This window comes from Nipponia nippon, unplaced genomic scaffold, assembly GCF_047370975.1.
Source record: "Nipponia nippon isolate SJK-2023a ecotype South Korea unplaced genomic scaffold, ASM4737097v1 scaffold_4, whole genome shotgun sequence".
In the NCBI taxonomy this organism is placed as follows: domain Eukaryota; kingdom Metazoa; phylum Chordata; class Aves; order Pelecaniformes; family Threskiornithidae; genus Nipponia; species Nipponia nippon.
In genome coordinates, this window is record NW_028262358.1 from 17,752,060 (window position 1) to 17,770,814 (window position 18,755).

The following is an 18,755-nucleotide window of genomic DNA, read 5'->3' on the forward strand; positions in this document are numbered from 1 at the left end:
CCTTTCTAATATTTGTGGATATAAATTAAACACAGCAGAAACAATATGTTCACTGTTCTTTCATGAAGAATACACCATATTCCTATATACAATGTTCAAATTAGTGACTACCAATGATACCGTGATAAACCAAAGAGCTTTGCACACCTACATAGTAAAAGTTTTCATATGGTCACATTCTTTAACTGGAAACTTCATTAACTTATGGCTGTGATTTAAAAAAAAAAAAAAAAACAAACCACTGAATAATTAATCACAGATTCTAAGTAAAATTTAACTACTGCAGTAATTACCATCCACCTCCTTTTGGCAGGCTGAGAGCAAAAGAACAGCATGGCAGTTACAGATTCACATCTCCCTAAATAAATAGCAATTTGATTATTTCTTAAAAATCTGAAAACCAACTTCACGTTTCAACCAAATTTTAGTTTAATTTTCATTTCCCTTGAGCCTCAAAATTCAGATGCAAAAGAAACTGACTAAAAGCTTAATCCTTCTATTTATTTTGCATCAAGTGAGGACTTGCCAGGATGAAGTGGGCGAGCTGGAAGTATCAACCAGGAGATACCGTGACTACCTGCTCCAGTGCTGCGCCACTGAATACCACCTATAATTTACAGATTTGCAATGCTGATTGCTGATCCTTGACCTAGAAGACAAATGATTTGGATAACATGCAGAATACAAACAGCTTTTAGGCGCTTCTCCAGCTCAAACAGCAACATTGTCTTTCCTACACCTGAAGGTGTCACGGAAGGAGTCTTTTTTTAGCCCTTATTTACATCCCCCTGTTTCCTCCTCAAACAAGAAAACTAAAAATATGTCTCTTGCAACACAAGAATCTAAGCCTTTTAATAGGTTTTAAGTGCCTGGGATTTTGATGGAAATTCCTTCCTGAAGACATGGTCTGTCTGACATGTGCTTGACTAGTAGAGCTTTTGTTTAATATTTCTAGACAGCACTCAGTGTCAACCTCAGTTTTACAAGCAAACCCAAATGAAAATGCAGGTTATCTAGTAGTTTTGAAAATAGTAAACATAGGTGAAGGGAAGGGAGAGGGTTAAAGAAGAAGCGTTGAGAACTTCAAGCTCCAAACGTTTCTCTAGGGGACTTAGAGATGATAACTTTTGGAATGACAAAGGTGACATTTTTCTAACATTTCTAGAGGCTTACTGGGAAACTAACACTATTTTCATGTCACTGGAATGACAACTTCTTTCATGCGAAATATTTATTGCATCATGATCTGCATGACAATAACAAATCACATTTCTGTCTTCCAACTAGCTCAGATTCAACCTGTATTTCAGAAGCTTCTTTACAGGCATTAGGGACACTCCCAGCACTGAAAGTGCATTTTAATTAAGCCATTTAGACAAACCTCCGAGTTGGTCACATTCTCCCCTCCCTTACTGAGGACACAGGCCACCACCTACTAATTTAACCGGCTGAAATCAGTCTGTTGCTGTGGACAAGTACTGACCTGTACTTGGATAAGTACCGAAGGTCTTTCCAGAGCTGCTAACCACAATGACAGGAGCAACAAAGCCTATCTGCCCGCTTAGCAGGGACAGCTGCAGGTTAGAAAAGAACACAAAAAGTAGTGAAAACCTATCTCAGAACAATTTACATTGGAAGGGAACTGAAGGCCTCTAGTTCCAGCCCTTGCTCAAAACAAGGCTAATTTCAGTTGAACACTGAATAAGAACAGAAATACCTACATCTCTCTGAGCACACATTCCAGAATCTGACCATCCTCACGGGGAACATTTTTTTCTTTATATCCAGCTGGAGTCCTTTGGTGAAGTTGGTGTCTGTTTTGTCTCGTGCTTTTGCTGTGCCCTTGCAAGAAGCACCTGGCTTCACCTTCTCTGTGACTCCCACCCAGTAGGCAGCTGAAACCAGCAGTTAGGTCGTGCCCTTAGTCTTCTCTTCTCCAGGCTACAAACCCAGCTCCCTCAGCCTCTCCTCATACACCACGTGCTGCAGCCCACGATCCTGGTCAGTGGCTTTCTGCTGGATCAGCTCCTGTTTGTCCATCTACCTGTACTGCAAAGCCCCACGCTGGACACCATACCCTAAATGCAGCCTCACAGCTACCAAGCAGATGTGAACAACCACATTCCTCAAGCTGCTCTTACTAGCGGAGCCCAGTGTGCGGTCAGCCTTCACTGCTGCAAGAGCACACTGCTGACTTCTCTGCCAGCATGTGCAGAGATGCAAGTATCGTGCTTCACTCCAGCAGGTGCCAGGGTGGCTCAAGTCCTCCAAGAGAGCCAGGGCCTATGATCACATTTCTTCCTGTTATCTCAAGGCAGCTTTGTCCACTTCTTCATCTTGATGGGGCAGGTGTGCTGCAGATGCTCACTGTAATGCCCCCCCCCCCCCTTGCTGTCCTGTAATCCTGACCCAGAAGCTCTCGATAGGCCTGCAGCCCCCTCTACAGCAGAGCTCTGCACACTCAGGCCATACCTCTGCAGAAACACAACCCCTCCATCTTCCTTGCCCAGCCTTCGTAAAGAGCATGCACTACAGCGCTCCAGCTGCTTGATCATATTTCTGCAATCCAAGGGAGACCACACAGACTTGTCATTTCACCTGGCCGTTTTTCATCCACGCTGTGTATTCGTGTGCGCCTCAGATGAGCCCCCAGTCACACGGCTTCTGAGCTATCCCATATGCATTACCCCACTCTGTCCCTCCATTTATCTGCTAGAGAAAGCATATGTTAGGTTAACTTATTACTAAATAAAGCCCTGTAAAGGCATTCAAGCCTGCCTACACTAGCTAGCAACAAGTTGCCTTTTTTTTTTTTCGTTTTTAAACAAGCTGGCACTTTATTTGTCATTCAAGACTGATTCATGAGAATGTTCTACAAACTTGGGAATTTTACCCTGCTAGCCATTGGTTCACCTCAAGCTTCCTAAATCTATTACTTTCTGACTCTGCTAGAAATAGGACTGGTTTCTACAATTTGGCCCCCATGCAGCATAGTATTTAGGAACAAAAAAGAAAAGCTCAAAACAGGCTTGAATCAGAACAAGTGATGTTAGAGTACAGCCTGTAACTCCTCTGGAACAGAGACCCCTGCACCTCTTCTACTACAGGACATAGATATATGAGGTTCGGCCACAGTATGCATAGAGGACTAAAAAAAGTCAGCTGGAATTTCATATTTGTGCTGTGCGCAAGTGTCACATAGAGTTTCCCCCAAAAAATAGGAAAAAAACCCTATATTTAGCACAAGTTCCCTTCTCAAGGCATAACAAGCACTATTTTACATTCTGACACATTTCTCAGACTTTCCAGTATCTGAAAAACAAACATTACATACTGAAGTTGCTTGCTGTATTACAGTCAATCGTGTTATGCAATTAATAGATGTATTTGCACTTCTTGTCTCTGCAACGACATTTTAATTTCAGAAATATGCTGACTATAAGGCAAGGAACAAGAACCTCATGTACTTGCCTTCTGAACACACCGCACAGGAGAAGCAGGGCTGTATCTTCTATGCTTGTGATGGATAATTATTTTTTTAATCATGTAAAACCAGCCAGACATGGGCAGAACCCCACATCTTTCAAGACAGACAAGTATCAGGAACCCCTGTTTTCTTAGGAGCTGTCCCAGTAAATAAACATTATCTGAAGCATATGCACTATGCACATTAATTTGTGTTGTTACTGTATCTATGGTTAGTATGGACTAGTGACATAACGTTGTGTTGTATTTATCCATAAATGTTAACAACGCATTGCAGGCTACAAACTACTGAAAGATGATCCATTTAGCTCCAAAAGATAACTTGCACCACCTGCAGGTCTTCGCAGAGGGTTGCAAGAGTCTAACCAGTTTTTTTTAAAACAGACACCCATTCTGCATTACTGGAAGAAAAGTTAAGTCAAAATAACTCCTGAATAAGCAAAACAACAGGCTTAGTCCAAAACACTGTCATCTAACATCAGTCCAACCTGGGTAGCTTAGCCTAGTTTGACAAGAGGTTTGCACTGGTTAGTGTTAAATGGGGTGCTTTAATGTGGTACACTTCAAGCTAAGAAATAATCAGTAACTCACCTTGACGACAAAGGAAGCACTGCTTTTCTGTGAACAGTAAAGGAACAGAAGCCCAGATATTTCCTTCTCACACTATCTATACACTCGAAATTATAGTTTGTAATTCTTAAAACAGCCACAATATACAGTAGAGCATACAAAAAACAACTTGGTGACCGCCAATCTTTCCAAATATACTTGAATCTGTCACTACATCTCATCAGTCCCACTAACAGCTTCTCTTATTATGCTTGTTCCCTTGAGGCAAAAAAGAACAGTCCTACACGCTTTGAACAGCATTAAGATTGGGAAGATGGCACACCAGCAGTTTACAAATAAAATACATTGCTCTTATCCCAAAGCCAAAGAATTACATTCACCAAAGTAGTATTTGAAAGCAAGATGCATTAAGACAGACTTAACTATGCTGCAGAATAAAGTGAAAAGCATGACTACGGTCATACTACAGTATTTCAGTGTCCATAAGTGCAGATTAAAACAAGCTACTTTTAACAAATTGCAACCCCGATGATTCTGTGGGTGGGCAAGATACAGGAGATTATCAATGCATCTCTTTCAACCTCATAACACTTGGATACACCAACCTTTACAACCTTCACTAAGAGCTTAACTCCATTGAATTACTTCCTTCCTTCTTTAAATATAGCTTTTCCGAAATGCAGTCAATATTAGCCATACAGAATCACAACACAAAATGTGGAGATGATCATAACCTCTACAAAACAGGCCAAGTTACATTTTCCGCCTGTAATTTAATCCCCATCTCTCTCCAAACTTGCAGGACTTCTGATGCACAGTAATGAGCAAACAAGTCTGATACAAAAGTTAAAATTTCCAGTGTTTACTTTGACATAAAAAACCCTACAAATGGGAGTAATAACTTTCAAAATCTTAAAACCAACAACCATAAAATTAAAGTTGGCTTAGATCTTAGGATCCAAAACTGACAGAAACAGATGATGCTGGGCACATAATCAAGAACTAATGATGAAAGCTCTTGTAACACATGTAAGAATAAAATAGAGCATTCAATAAACCTGTGGACAAACATTTCAGTGTCACATTAATAACATTTCTAGGTGTGCTCTGATCAAGTTACTAGGTATCATTCTGCAAATGATCAGACAAAGTAGAAAAATCTGTTGAAGAGAAGCAGAATAACTCAGTCTCCACAAATCTAGAGAGAAAACTACTCTTTGCATAACTTCTTTAAATGTCAATGTGCCCAAGCCAAAATTTCTCATTTAGTAGTAGTGATCTGTGCTAAAGCCCAACAGCATATACAGACATACCTGTAATGCCTTATCTGAAGTGTGAGCTTTAGAGAAGGTTACCAAAGTTAGTAGGATGTAGGATTGAGAATTATCCGTACATTCTCAGCAGAGATTTGCCAGATTCTCCAAGGCTTCTATCAACTGGTACTGCTATCTACTGGTAGGGCAGACGCATGGTGACAGGCAGCAGTGGGAAAGAGCAAGGAAGAAAAAGACTACTCATATTTGGGCCACGATATCCAGGCAAGATATGGTAAGAGTGCAACCAAAAGGTAGTTTTTTTCTGGAAATAGGAAGAGGTCACTACTGCTTAATTTTTTGGGTGTTTTGTTGATGGTTTCTTTTTTTTTTAATTGGTAAACTGGAAGTGACATCAAAATATTATTACACAGACCGAGCATTTGCAGTATGAATAGTAGTTAGAAAGCAGCTGCTACGTTGCCTTAGCCTGTAGCATGAATCATTTGACCACCTAAACATATAATACCTCCTCTTTAAAATGTCATAATCGTAAAAAGCATTTAATCTAACAGTAAGCTGTCAATTTGCATCTCAGGGAAAAATATTTTCTGCTCTGTTTAACTACGTGTTACAGGATAGCACACAAAACCCTCCAACCACCATTATTTCCTGGTTGTAGTATTTTATGCTTAAAAAGAAAGAGCCTTCCATAAAATAGTTACTAACTTGTGTAAGTCTAACAAAGACATAATACTGTTACCTTTCTTCAATTCGATTCTTGTCCATAAGTGGTTGTTTGATCCACTGATTAACTAGTCTTTGTCCTTGAGGGGTTCTGCATTTATTTAGTAAACCAGCTAGAGACTGTGCAGTGTTAGCATTTTCCACAGAACTCTGGGGGAAGGAGAAAAAAAAAAAAAAAAAAAAAAAGAGTTAGTGAAGTTTATTGACACCCACTGAATGGCACTCAACTTTGCTCCCTAGGAACAGATCAGTGTTTTTTCTGTATTCAGCCTGACACCCATCAAAAAAGGTAAATCAAACAGCATGGCATTAAAGCACTTACTGGACCACTCTGGTCCCTGGAACATGGCAAACAAGGAATAGGTTTGTCCATCTGGAAACTAGCTGACTGAACAGAAAAGTTAGAAACATACCTAGTCACTGGGCAGCTTGCCCTTTGAATAGGAAAAGTGGAAATATACCTAGATATTTGCTAGATCGCCCTTTGTAAGGTCAAAAAATAGGGGTCCTGTCCATCAAAAAAAGCAGCAAGAAACAAGACGTAGGTTCAAAGGTTTTGGTTGGAGATCTCTGAGGCGTGCCGGGGGCAGGGACACAACAGAATGAGGCAATGGGACATAACAGAGTCATCCAAATTCTCTCAAGCTTCCCCAGATCATCTTCAGAGTACTATCAACATCTCTAAACTTACTCTGTTCAGATTATATAATTTAGGTTTAATGTTAACTGGACTCAAGACAGCCTTTTGGGCATTTTTCTTGCAGTTTTGTTTGGGTTTAGCACAAACAGCTAGGAAGCAAAAATTTTGTTTAACATTGAAAAACAGCAAACAAGCTTGTTTCAGCTCTTAACTTTGAAATTAATATCTCAATCCTCTCTCCCAAGAACACCTGCAATTAAAACAGCAGGCAAGCATTCAACCAGGAGCAGGTCCGGATGCCTGTAAACAACTGGGATGTAGGACTAGCATCACCACAACAGTGAGAAGGTATACGGACACATTTAACCCCTGGAAAACCTAATCTCTGAAGTGGATGTGCCTATTTTCAGTGTTCTGAACAGTACGACATATGAAAAACTTCTGAATCCAAGAAAGTGTCACAGAGTACATATATTATACACAAATAACCTACTTCAGCACATCCAAGTTGGAAGGCTACAGTTTCATATAATCAACTGCATCTGCTGCACCATAAGAACTTTACCTACATACCTCACAGAGAAACTCAAATTACAAAATATTTTGCCTTTGCTTTAGTGCCTGCCCAAAACCCTCCCCACAGACAGCCTGCCACACAGGCAGCTTCCTGCTCCATGCCAAAACCAAAGCTCAGAACAGCCCCTTGAAGACAGACATGGCAGTGTATTTCCTATCACAAAACGTGTAATACCTGCAAGGAATGTAGCTAAGACAGTGTTGAACTTGCTAGAACAACTCCATAAAGCTTGAGAAGAGATACAATTTTTGCTTCATTCCCTAGACAGTGGCACAGAATCAGGAAATAAAGAAAAAAAAAAAATCAGAACATCTCTCTCCAGGGTTAACCAGCTCAGATGCTGAATATACACTCTTTTTTCCTCCAGAAATCCCTCTAAGGTAAACAGGGGACCATATTTGTGATTTCTTCTGAAACTCAAGCAGATTAGCTCCAAGCAAAGATCACTAAGCAGGGTTTACTAACATGAAAACACAAGAGAGAAGCTGATATAACACACCACCTTAAGTCCACATTTTCCTACAACTATAAAAAGGGGCAAAGCAGAAAAACAGATGTGGTGGGAGGTACGAAGGATACTGGTAACCTGCTTGGATTTGTAGAAAATGTGTGTAAAAAGTAAAATTGACACTGGCCAGTTAGCATGGCACAGTGCTTTCAGAATGTTCTTAAGTACCATCATGTTCATTGCCCTGCCTGCTGCAGCCAGCCCTCCCTTTCCATCACCAACAGCGGTGCTCCTGCCATATGCTCCCTGTTCCCCTAATACTATCTAAATCAGGCTTCTATTCTCTTTCCCAAAAACAGCCCTACTGTGTAAAGCAACTGTGCTTTGGAGTTCCCTATCATACCACAAAACTACAGAACTCTCCTCCCTTCCCACACCCTAAGTCTGCTCGTACCACTGGAGATGTGAACTTCTCTGACTAAAACCAAGGAAAGACAAAGCATTCCCCCCACTGCTTAGCCAGACTCCTCAGCAGCTACAAGCATGCGGTACTTCTATACCTTTTCCCATATCTGCATTCTACACAGACCCTTGTTTGTGGCCACTTCCTACCTCCTTGACGATCTTCTCTTCTACATTCAAAGTAAGCTAACAAAAAACAAGAACAAAAAAAGTGGTAACAGTGGCTAACTGTTTAAAATACACACTGTACAGGAGCAGCTGAAAACAAAGCTAAAATGTAGAAGTTGCCATTAATCACAATCTGGGGAGTTGCAACTGGGCAGTCAGGCAGCTAAATAAGTGTATCGCAAAGCACTTACCAATTTAAGTGTGCATTTCTTACCTGAAAAAGGTTGAGGGCTTGAACAGCTGCATTATCTAGAACCATGTATTGACTAAGATCAAAAGTAGTCAGTTCAAATTGTCCAAAATTAGACTCATCTGACAGCAACTCTAAAAACTTGATAATGGCCGACAAAGACGAAACAGCAACCTGAAGTTTAAAAAACAAAACAAAACACACCACATCGTAGTTAGAAACACTCCTGAATCAGGGAGTATTTGACAAATGCCCTATAGAAAATTACAATCAGGGAAGACTTTGAGCCATGTCAATTCCAGCAGGGCTATGAGAGACTCATCCTGTTTGACAAGACTTCATTTTCATAGGGACATTCTATGGCACCGCAGCGTCTTTCTAGGTAGGTGCAAGAACACAGAACTCAACATTTGCATAATCTGATAAACAAAATGTGAAGTGCATGTGTCACCAGCTTTCCAAAGCTGTTATCAGGATGTTTCTGGCTCAGGAACACAAACAAGTTATTGCAGATAAATGAGATATCATGGATCATCTCAAGACATGGTTTCAGGGTTAGTTTTCAGCCAGAACAAGGATCTGATCTGACTCACTGCATGGCATTACAAACACTAGTGCCAGCACAAAAGAGAGGCAGCAACATGACTGACTTGTTCAGCTGCAACACACTTCAAACAATTTTAGCCTGTTATGAAATCACACATTAAGGGAGAATAACTCTGCACCTTACACCTGCAGTGAGTGTCAGCAGAGAAGGGCACTTTAAAACATGTTTATCTCAAGCACATTACCTCTTGTTTGCAGCTAAGAACAAACATGCTCAGTTCACATGCAGGCACTAAACTGTATACTTGAGCCGTAAGATGATATAAAATACAAAAATATTATCATAAACATTACTTTGTTTTCAAGTATCAATTTTCCTGTCATGCAAAATAATCAAAGTATTGTGTTTCAGTCCTTAGGCTAGACAGATTATGAACAGGAAGCACCTCTTGTGCACAGTCTATTCGCTTACCAGAGCCTATTACTTTAAAGAGATTAAGTGAAGGGTTTTCTCATTTTTTTCCAGGACTGCTGGAATCCAGCTTTGACACACAATCAAGCTGAGCAGAACTGCTGAACACTTCAGCAAGAATGTAGCTTAATATACCATGGGTTGTACAATATACTTTCCCAGAAGCATGGGAATCCAGCACTAAACAGGACCAGTGAGGGCAGAGGAGATCACCTCACAACAGGTGCACACAGCACTCTGCTTCTAAAAAACAGGAGCACATTAAACATTGCTCTGTGCTCACCTGCTTTTCCATCTCTGGCAATGCTGCGCTATTCATTTGTTCTTCTTTTTTTGATTTTAACAAGCGATTGAGATCCTGAACAATATCTTTTGTTGTGAAATCTGCCTTCTTCCTGTCTGTAATCAGGATTCCTCCCCTCTGAATGACCTGTTGTTCATAAACACACACAGTTATCAATTACTTTCAATATTCAGGGGACAAGTGTTCACCACATAGAAGCAAACCCTGAAGAGATATTTATTTACTGCTAGGTTGCAGAGAGAAGAATGACAGACAAGATTTTACCCTTAGAACAACTTTTTCTGATTAAAATGCAAATGAGTCAACAGACAAATAATACATTTTGGATGCATAAATCAAAACTTCTTTGAGTTAACATATGGCTCCTTCATTTTTCCATAAATCATGGAGCCTAGCTAATAAGCTACAATACAGCTTTTTAGATAGTTTTGTCTAACTGTAAGTCACAATGGTTCCCTTACTTGTCGTAATTTTCCCATCTCTCCTGCAGTCTCTCCTCCTGGTAGCACGCACTCTTTCGGTCCTAGTTGAACCAGTAAAGCTTCGAGGTTTGAGAACTGATCATTATCTGGGAACTCACAGACACTCAATTTTCTCAGCGTAGTGTCGACATACCCCACTCCTACTACTCTTTGTCCATCAGTAGTAGACAGCTTAACCCCCACAACCCCAATGGCCGTTGACATATCATTGTTGGCAAAGAGAACTTCCTCAAACTGGGCAAGATTTCCTGGAGAACCCTATTTAGAAAAGAAATATACTTTTAAAGAGCGTATATATACACACATATTTTTTTTTCTTTAAAAAGGACAACAACTGATAAAACTAAGTACTGACCAGTCCATTAATACAAAACATACAGCTCTTCTATTTTTTTTTAATCATTAAAATTTTACATATCATCTCTACAAAGTTAACTATTTCAGGTTTCCTTTATTTCCCAACCTATGGCAAAGAACAAGCTCTTCCAGCCTTAGAGCAGTAGAAAATACAGGGATATATAACAGACAGCACGATTTACCATCACACCACCAATGTCAGCCCCTGAAAGTCCCAAAACTCCAAGCTGAAGGGCTCGGGAAAGAGATATAGTTTTTTTTCCTTTCATCTCACAATCATAAAGAAAGGTTCGAAATTGTACCTTGTATGCTAAATACCAGTCATTTTCTTTGATAGATTTGCTCCCTGCTTTGTTCTTGTAAACTTCAACTCTGTAATGACGAACCAGAAGCAGATCTCTCACGAAAGATTCAAAGTTCATTTTACTAAGCACAACGCTCTCAAGCTTCTGAGTTCCTACAAAAAAGGAAAAAAGAAAATTATGAGATATCTGAATTTGTTCATAAAGTTTATTTTCTGTAATCAAAATCCCAAGAACAGCCTTCAGGAAGGACGCTATTCTAACATCAAAGAAACAAACATGTAAAATCCATGAAACAACACAAAACCACAACATGCAACTGGCTAATATTAAGAATGAAGAAAGCATGCTCCATATCCAAATAAAAACAATGTTCATTTCCAAATTTCACTAAACCTATACCTACAAAGAGATCTGTTCCTCTCACCCTTCCCCTCTCCTTACAATATTCTTGATTTGGTTTTCTAATTAAGGTCTCACACATTTTAATCTAATGAGTGGTGGAAGCCTGCTACAGGTTTTCCTTCTGGATAACATATTTTCTGTCCTGGATAAGCCACTTCTGTTGACAGAACAGACTGTCACCCTAGTCGCACTCAGAAGATAGCAAGACACAGTGCTAAGACATTTCCCTTTTATCACAATATATACTGTAAGAACAACGTATTCTCAAAAAAAATTAAAAAGTTTACATTAAAACCTAACTTAGAAAGTGCCTAATTGACAAACTTCTTGCTTCTGTTCCTATAAGGGTGCAGGCAGATGATACAGTTGAACAGATTTAATTCCATACAGCTGCCAAGAAGACGAATAGCACTTCTGCCTCCCCACCTCCCGTGCCACCTCTGGCACCAGCCTACTCACAGAATAAGATAACTCCACTACTAAACAAATTGGGGTTTCGGGTGGGTATATTAAGTTTTCTGCCAGATCAGCAAGTGGAATTAACGCAAACTGGTGTCAGATACATGAGAGCTAGATGACATACAAAGTAAGCATAAGCAATAGATGGGGATTATCACATCCCTCTTTTCAATAGCATGCCTTCATCACATTTGAGGCTCTTCCTCCCTTTATGCGAAAGATGTTAAACAGCAAATTTCCACACCCCTAAGAACTTATGGGTTTAATTTAAATAGGATTTTTTCATTTTTTTCCCTCAAATCTCTAGTAAGACTTCTTTTGGAAGCAGGTATAAAACTAATTCCACATAATTACATTCTCTTTCCCAGTGCAGAACTGTCCAACAAAACATAATTTTTCTTTTTTTCAGCTGAGACTACATAACACACTAGAAGGGGGCGGGAGGCAGCTGAAGCTGATGAGTGCTTTGAAATCATCCTGAAAGCAAAAAAAGTAGTTTTATGCTGACTTTTAGTTGGATACGCTAGATAAGGCTTTAAAGGTTTTAAAACCGGAGCTGAGTCACAGGCTTACATCTGTGACATGATCACTTTTAAATGGAATACAAAAATAATACTGATGCACGTGTTTCTAGTCTGGAAGACGTATCAAATTCTACACTTGAAACTATCAAGCTCTACAACTTCTCCACGAGTTGTTTTTTTTTGTGAGGGTTTTTTTTGTGGGTTTGGGGAGGGGTTGGGGTTTTTTTTGGTTTTTTACGTATTAGCTCATCACTTGCAGTAGAAAGTAGAAAGCATATGAGAACGTCATTCTCTTTTTAACGCCATTGCACACACACAAAAAAATTCATTCATTACAAACAGGTTTATTCTGCGAAGTACAAGCCAATAACTTTGCAGCATTATGTTCCTTGAGATTAAGGATAATACTAAGGTTTGCCTCTTCTGACAAGATAATTCATCTTGATGCTCCTACATCCGACATCCGCAAGCTCCACCGTCTTATACCAAGAGATAAATAAAGAGCAACAGAGGGTGGATGGAAGAGAAAATCTTACGCCGTACATAACCGTTATTTACTTCTGCAGGCCATCATTAGTCAAGCACGACCTTACCATTGTTTACCTATCACCTGCACTATAGAACTGTATGAGCCCATCCTCAGTTATCACAGAAATATCATGCAATCATTTTCACAAATGGAAATCTACCAATGCGCTGGAAAAATGTTATTAACTGCCATTAGGCTACGAAACATGTTGTGTCCAACTAACTATCCACATCTGACAGCCCTGTAGTATGAGCTTATGCGAGAAGCATATACTCAGAACCGTGCTTTCTGCTGTACATACCATCCTACGTTTGTACACCTACATCTGTCACACGCATCCTACTCAGAATGGCTACTAATTATCATTTCAAAGCTGCGAGAGGCTGAAGAAGAAAGATTTGCATTCAGTTATGCTTGCTTCCAAGCCGCAATGACTCAGAGCGGACATTAGCATCCAGAGACCTCTTAATATCGCCCTGCCCACGTTCACCAACACAGAGCGCAGCAGTGGGCATCACTGCCTTCACTCTCAGCAATGCTGCCGGTGCCTGCCAGCAGTTACACCGTGACCTAGAGCGGGAAGAAAACAGCAGCACCTCATGCTCTCTCGCCCTGACAAGGTCCCCGTCTTTGACGCCACACAGAACTTGCACCCAAGGCAGCCACGAAATACGACTGAACGCGAAAACACGCCGTGTCCCGAGCCGCGTGGCCCCCCCGGAGGCCTTAGCCTTGAGAACAGGCCACTACTGCACCGGCGACCGGAGACGGCTGCTACCACCCGCACCCACCGCCGCCGCGCCGCGGGCGGCCCTCCCGCTCCCTCCTCCCCGGCCGGCCGAGGCCGGGCGCCCGACACCGCCCGCCCCCCCGCAGCAAGGCCCGGGGGGGTGGCGCCGCCAAGCCGCCGCCCGCTCCGGCACCGCTGTCCCCCCGCCGCCCCTCAAGCCCCCGGGCCCGGCCTCCCCCGCCGCACCCACCCGGTGCCCCCGCCAGCTGGCGGATGACGGCGCGGGTGCGGAAGAGCTCGCGGGCGGCCAGCCGCGCGTCCGCCCCGTGCGCCGTGTAGTAGTCGCCGCGCTCGAAGAAGCGGACGGTGGTGTCGGGCTTCTCGGGCAGCGAGAGCACGGCGCGCACGAAGCCCGCCTCGGCCCCCGCGCCCTCCGGCCACACCGCCTCCCGCGGCGCCTCCACCGCCATGTTGCCGCCTCCCGCCAACGGCCAGCGCGCGCGCACCGACCCGCCGCGCCCGCGCGCCCGCGGCGGCACCCAATCGCTGCGGGGCGTGCGCAGCGCGTCACGCCCGCCCCGCCCCTGTACGGGCGCTGCGGGAGCGGGGAGCACTGGGCCTTCCCGCGCGCCGTACGCTGCCATGGCAACGGCGGGCGGTGAGGGCCCCGCGGGGCGAGCTGCGCCCTCTCGGTGGTCGCCGGCGAGGCGGCCGAGGCCGGGGGCACAGTGCCCGTGCTCGGTGTCGCCCTCATCTCGGCGCCGAGCCCCATGCGGCGGTAGGGGTTGCGTGTCTGTGTTAGGGCCTCATGTCAAAGCCGAAGTAGGCAGGCCTCGTTCGCGCAGGCACAGTCATCAAAGGGCTTCCCAGAAGAGGAAGGGAGCCCCGGCAGCCGTGATGAGGTGGTTGCTCCGCTTACTCCATGAGGAGGAGAGTGTCCAGTGGACCAGGAATGTGGAGGCCCGCGGGTCTCAGCGCACCGAGGAGCTTTGTAGGCTGCTGGAAGGCAAATGCTGTAACGCAGCCTGGGCACAGGGCTGTCACCTGGCTCAGACTGCCAGGAGGCAGAAGACTGGGGGGTAATGGGCCCTCCTCTGCTTACAGGGGAGAATGGTGCCCCCTCAGGCAAAGAGAAAGCAACTCTCGCCCTCCTTATGGGGGGGGGGGGTCACTCCTCCAAGGCAGCACAAGGAACAACGGGGCAAATGGGCAAGAAAACCAAGACCTGACCCCCATTTACACACTGGGGTCACCCAGCTCGGGGACAGAAAGGGTGCTGACTGCCCTGCGGTGCTCAGAGGGATCCTGAGCTCTGGCTACAGGGTGGTTCCCATTCCCAGAGTGCTTCAGGTTTTTGATTTTTGGTGATCTTTTCCTTGTGCTGTCCTAAGCATTTTTCATTTTTTGTTTGTCTGGTTGGACTCGATGGTCTTAGAGGTCTTTTCCAACCTTAATGATTCTATGATTCCTTCTGCTCTAAAGACACAAAGGAATAGAAACAGTATAGCTGACAATCTTTCATTTAGTGATTATTGTTTAAGAGTCATGGGAAGTCCCAGGTTTCATCAGCTAAATCAAGTCGTCTTGGAAACTTCTCTTGTCTCGCACCACTTTTCGTTTTTCCAGTCAGTTCTAAATCATTCTTGTACCCCCATTCAGCCACCTGCACTCTGTCCCCTACAGACAAAACACGTCTTAGATTTTACATGCCTTAGCATTTCTTGCATAAATGCTTATCCCTTCTTCTGGTTTGTGTACCTTGCTGCTTCAGAACATACCCTTGTCTGCATCCCATTGCTTTCTCTCTCCTTTCTACCGTATGTTACCTCAGTTTCTCCAACCTCATCTCCCACCCTTCCTTTCTTCCTCCTGGCCCACCCCTGGTCCCAACTACAGAATGCTTTTGGGACCTCTTTGCCTCAGATTTCTCACCTGGCTTCTCTCTTCTTTCCACTCGGTGAATCAATGTGCTCATCTTTAATATTTCTTGGTGTCAATAGGTGCTTTCCAAAAGGCTCTCATAGGCCCACATAAGGACTACCTCAGGTTTTCACACTAAACTATCCTTTTACCACTGGGGCCACCCTGGTACCTCAGTCCGAAGGTGTTGCCATGTGCTGGCTGTCCCTCCACAGGGATCGCTTTGGTGTCCCCACCTCTGCCCCGTTCCTGCCCAGTGTCACCCTGGGCTGCCTGTCCCCACCTCAGCCTTCCCCACCCAACCCCAGCCCTGTACCCCTGAGGTAACACAGCTTTTCCAGAAAAGGCCTTCAAAGCCCTTTTGCAAGCGCACTCGTCAAAGGACCACAAGCGGTTCTTGTGGAGAAGAGAAAGTCCAATCTGCCTTCATTTGACTTAGGAAGAAGCAAAGCATAAGGTCACTAGAGCTTTGACAGCTTTGTAGTTGTCCAAAATCTTCCTCTTATCTCCATAACAGTTGTAAAAATGACATTGCTCTGGCAAGGCAGTTGGATTTATTTTCAGTAAAATTAGTGTACTTTTCCTAACCTTATTTTCAGAAGTGGCTAACCTATCTCGTCTGATACTTCCCTCCACCAAAAGTGTTTGCTTGTGGCAGTACTTATGTAGGAAAATTCAGCCTAAATGATTGTCATTTAGCACATATATAACCTTCTGAAGGCACTCATAATGTCAGACAACCTTGCCAAGAGGTGATAATACCAGGTCAGCCCAAAATATACGTTATGAATAGCTGGGAATGCTTGTCTTTGTACATACTGATGACTACAGATAAGGCAGAAGATAGGACAAAAAGGGAAAAAAGTGTCCTGTACAAACAGCTGGAGAGGAGGTGGGCTCCAGGGACCTCATTACCGCCTTCAAAAGAGATAAAAGTCTGCTAAACTGTAATTGCTGCACGTTGGAGTGCTTCCTTCTCTCTGCTCTGGGCTGGTTACACCTCTTCATTCAGCAGTTTGCTCAAGGCAGCTCTGCTGAGCTGCAGCCTCCCATTTACAGAAAGCCACCACCCAAACCGGCCGCTAACGCTCTTAGTGTTCACAATCTGTGAAAAACGTTTACGTTGTGACATCCCTTGCACAAATGTCACCGGATCGCTCACCTTTCCTCTGAGCTTCTGCCATTTTCTTTGCCCCATCTGTTTTTCCAGGGCAGCTCGGTGCACCGGCTGATCCGTGCAGGTCTAATTCTGAATGGGGACCATCTCCCTGTTGCCAGGCTTGGTTGTTTGACTGTGCTGTTGCTAACGGAGCGCTTCCTGCTTTCTCCCCTGCCTACCGGGAGCGACAGGAACGAGAAGATGGCTGTAACTGTTATGCACATGGCAGGCAGAAAATGGATGCTAATCTAGACCTTAATTAATTTTTTGTTGCCTTCTTATGCATAACTAGGATATACAGAAAAGTTGCAATGGCTTTTCAGTTAGGCAAATGGCTGTCCTTTAACCATTCTACAGAAAAAAAAAGAAAAATTCTTTTTCACCAAAGGTTAATTAGTATACAAGTGTGATCAGCAGCAGCTCTAATGCTTTCAAGCTGGGGGGGATGTCACCAGAAACTTTTGTATTAGACTGATGTGTATGTATGTGTGCACACGTATAATGCAGCAGAGACTTAAGATAGTATTGACAAGATAAGAATATTTAGTTTGAAAATGTGGCTGTTGCCTTGTAAAGAACCTTTTAACTTTCTTGTATGCACGTTTTTCACTCGGACCAATTTGGCGCAGCCGTGCTGTACTTTGCAGGCACCTGAACGCGCAAGAATTCTGCAGTGCATTTAGAGGTTAGTAGCGGAAAAAAGCACTTCTTACATGTATGAAGTTTTTACATGCTATAAGCTGGTAGGTGTTGCCTCTAACATTACACACCACCTCCTTTTTGCCTACCACCCTTTCCCTTGCGTATGTCTGCCACTACATGTCACTGCTAAGACAAGGAGGACAAAGATTTTAGCAGAGTTCATAAAACTCTGCGGGGACGGGCCCGACTGTCCCAACGTAGGAGGCACCCCTACAGCGTGCCCGACTGCCCGTGTGCCCAGCGACGGACCTGTGTAATACCAGACTGCAGCCTCTCCTGGGAGCTGCTAGAATTCAGTAACGAGCAGTTGTAAAGTTGGGGCAGCGGAACTGCTAGCATTTTTAGTTCCCTAGAATATTTTTCGGGCTACTTCAAGTAGTCTGTAATCCAAAGTCACTGTATGTTATAGCAATCGAAGTCCAGCAGGTGAGGACTGCTCAATAATAATAATAAAAAATAAATATAAAAAAAAATATAAAATAAATAAATTAAAAAAAATAAGCCTGGTTCACAAGCAACGTTATTTCTCTTACCAAACTTACTATCATTGTTCGGGAGGGTAATGAGCGTGCTACTGTCAACAGACCCTACGTACACAACACTGACCTTTCATTTTGTAGTTTTGGAAACTATGCTTAGGGATTACTCAGGTCTTTGGAAGAAAGTTGTATCGACTTTATTGGTCATGCTTTCTCAAATATGTTATTTGCATATCCTCTTCTAAAAAGTCTCTCATTGTCTTTGCATAAACATTTATTTAATTTTGCTCAGCAGTAATAATTAATATATATGCTAGTGTAATAATTCATAAGGAAGTAATAGATTTGCACTTGCCTATACAAACACTATTTTCCCATGTTGTACACAGGCACTAAGATAAATATTATTACTAGGGTTTCTTGTACAGTTTGTGTCCATCCCCTCTCTGTAACAAAAGATCTCATTTATTCAGTCTCAAACTATTTAGTAAATCTTCAGTCTGCCCTTCATATCCTTTATCACAATTGACATTAAAAGACAGGGAACATGGTATCACAACTTTGTGTAGAACTTTAGATTTAAAAAACATGCTCCTTTCTGGAAGGAAGTTAATGAATTAGGCAAATGGAAGCATCAAAATATTTACCTTGTCAAAAATGGATGCAGTGACTAATACTCTTTTATTAAGTTCTATCGTTTCTTTTACAGGAAACTTGCTTTTTAACTTTACTGAATGCTTTCAAAGTATTAAAATAGAGAACACTTAGTATTTTGTTATTTAACACCGTATTATTTTTCAGTAGCGATCATTTTTGCCAGTTCAAAACTGCTCTATGTATGAGA

General features: G+C 42.9%; 1 protein-coding gene across 3 annotated transcripts in view; it reads right to left on the bottom strand.

Annotated features, from left to right (window-relative positions):
• MSH2 (mutS homolog 2) overlaps nucleotides 1–14,173 on the bottom strand; it is a 59,014-nt gene extending 44,841 nt beyond the window's left edge. For all 3 annotated transcript variants that reach the window (XM_087774000.1, XM_087774001.1, XM_087773999.1), the window contains exons 1-6: nucleotides 13,902–14,173; nucleotides 11,005–11,159; nucleotides 10,325–10,603; nucleotides 9,843–9,989; nucleotides 8,566–8,715; nucleotides 6,073–6,206 (exon numbers count right to left, since the gene is read on the bottom strand). In XM_087774000.1, the coding sequence (XP_087630126.1) occupies nucleotides 6,073–6,206; nucleotides 8,566–8,715; nucleotides 9,843–9,989; nucleotides 10,325–10,603; nucleotides 11,005–11,159; nucleotides 13,902–14,121 (1,085 nt within the window). In that variant the 5' untranslated portion in view covers nucleotides 14,122–14,173. The remainder of the gene's footprint in view (nucleotides 1–6,072; nucleotides 6,207–8,565; nucleotides 8,716–9,842; nucleotides 9,990–10,324; nucleotides 10,604–11,004; nucleotides 11,160–13,901) is intronic.
• Between the last annotated feature and the right edge of the window lie 4,582 nt (nucleotides 14,174–18,755).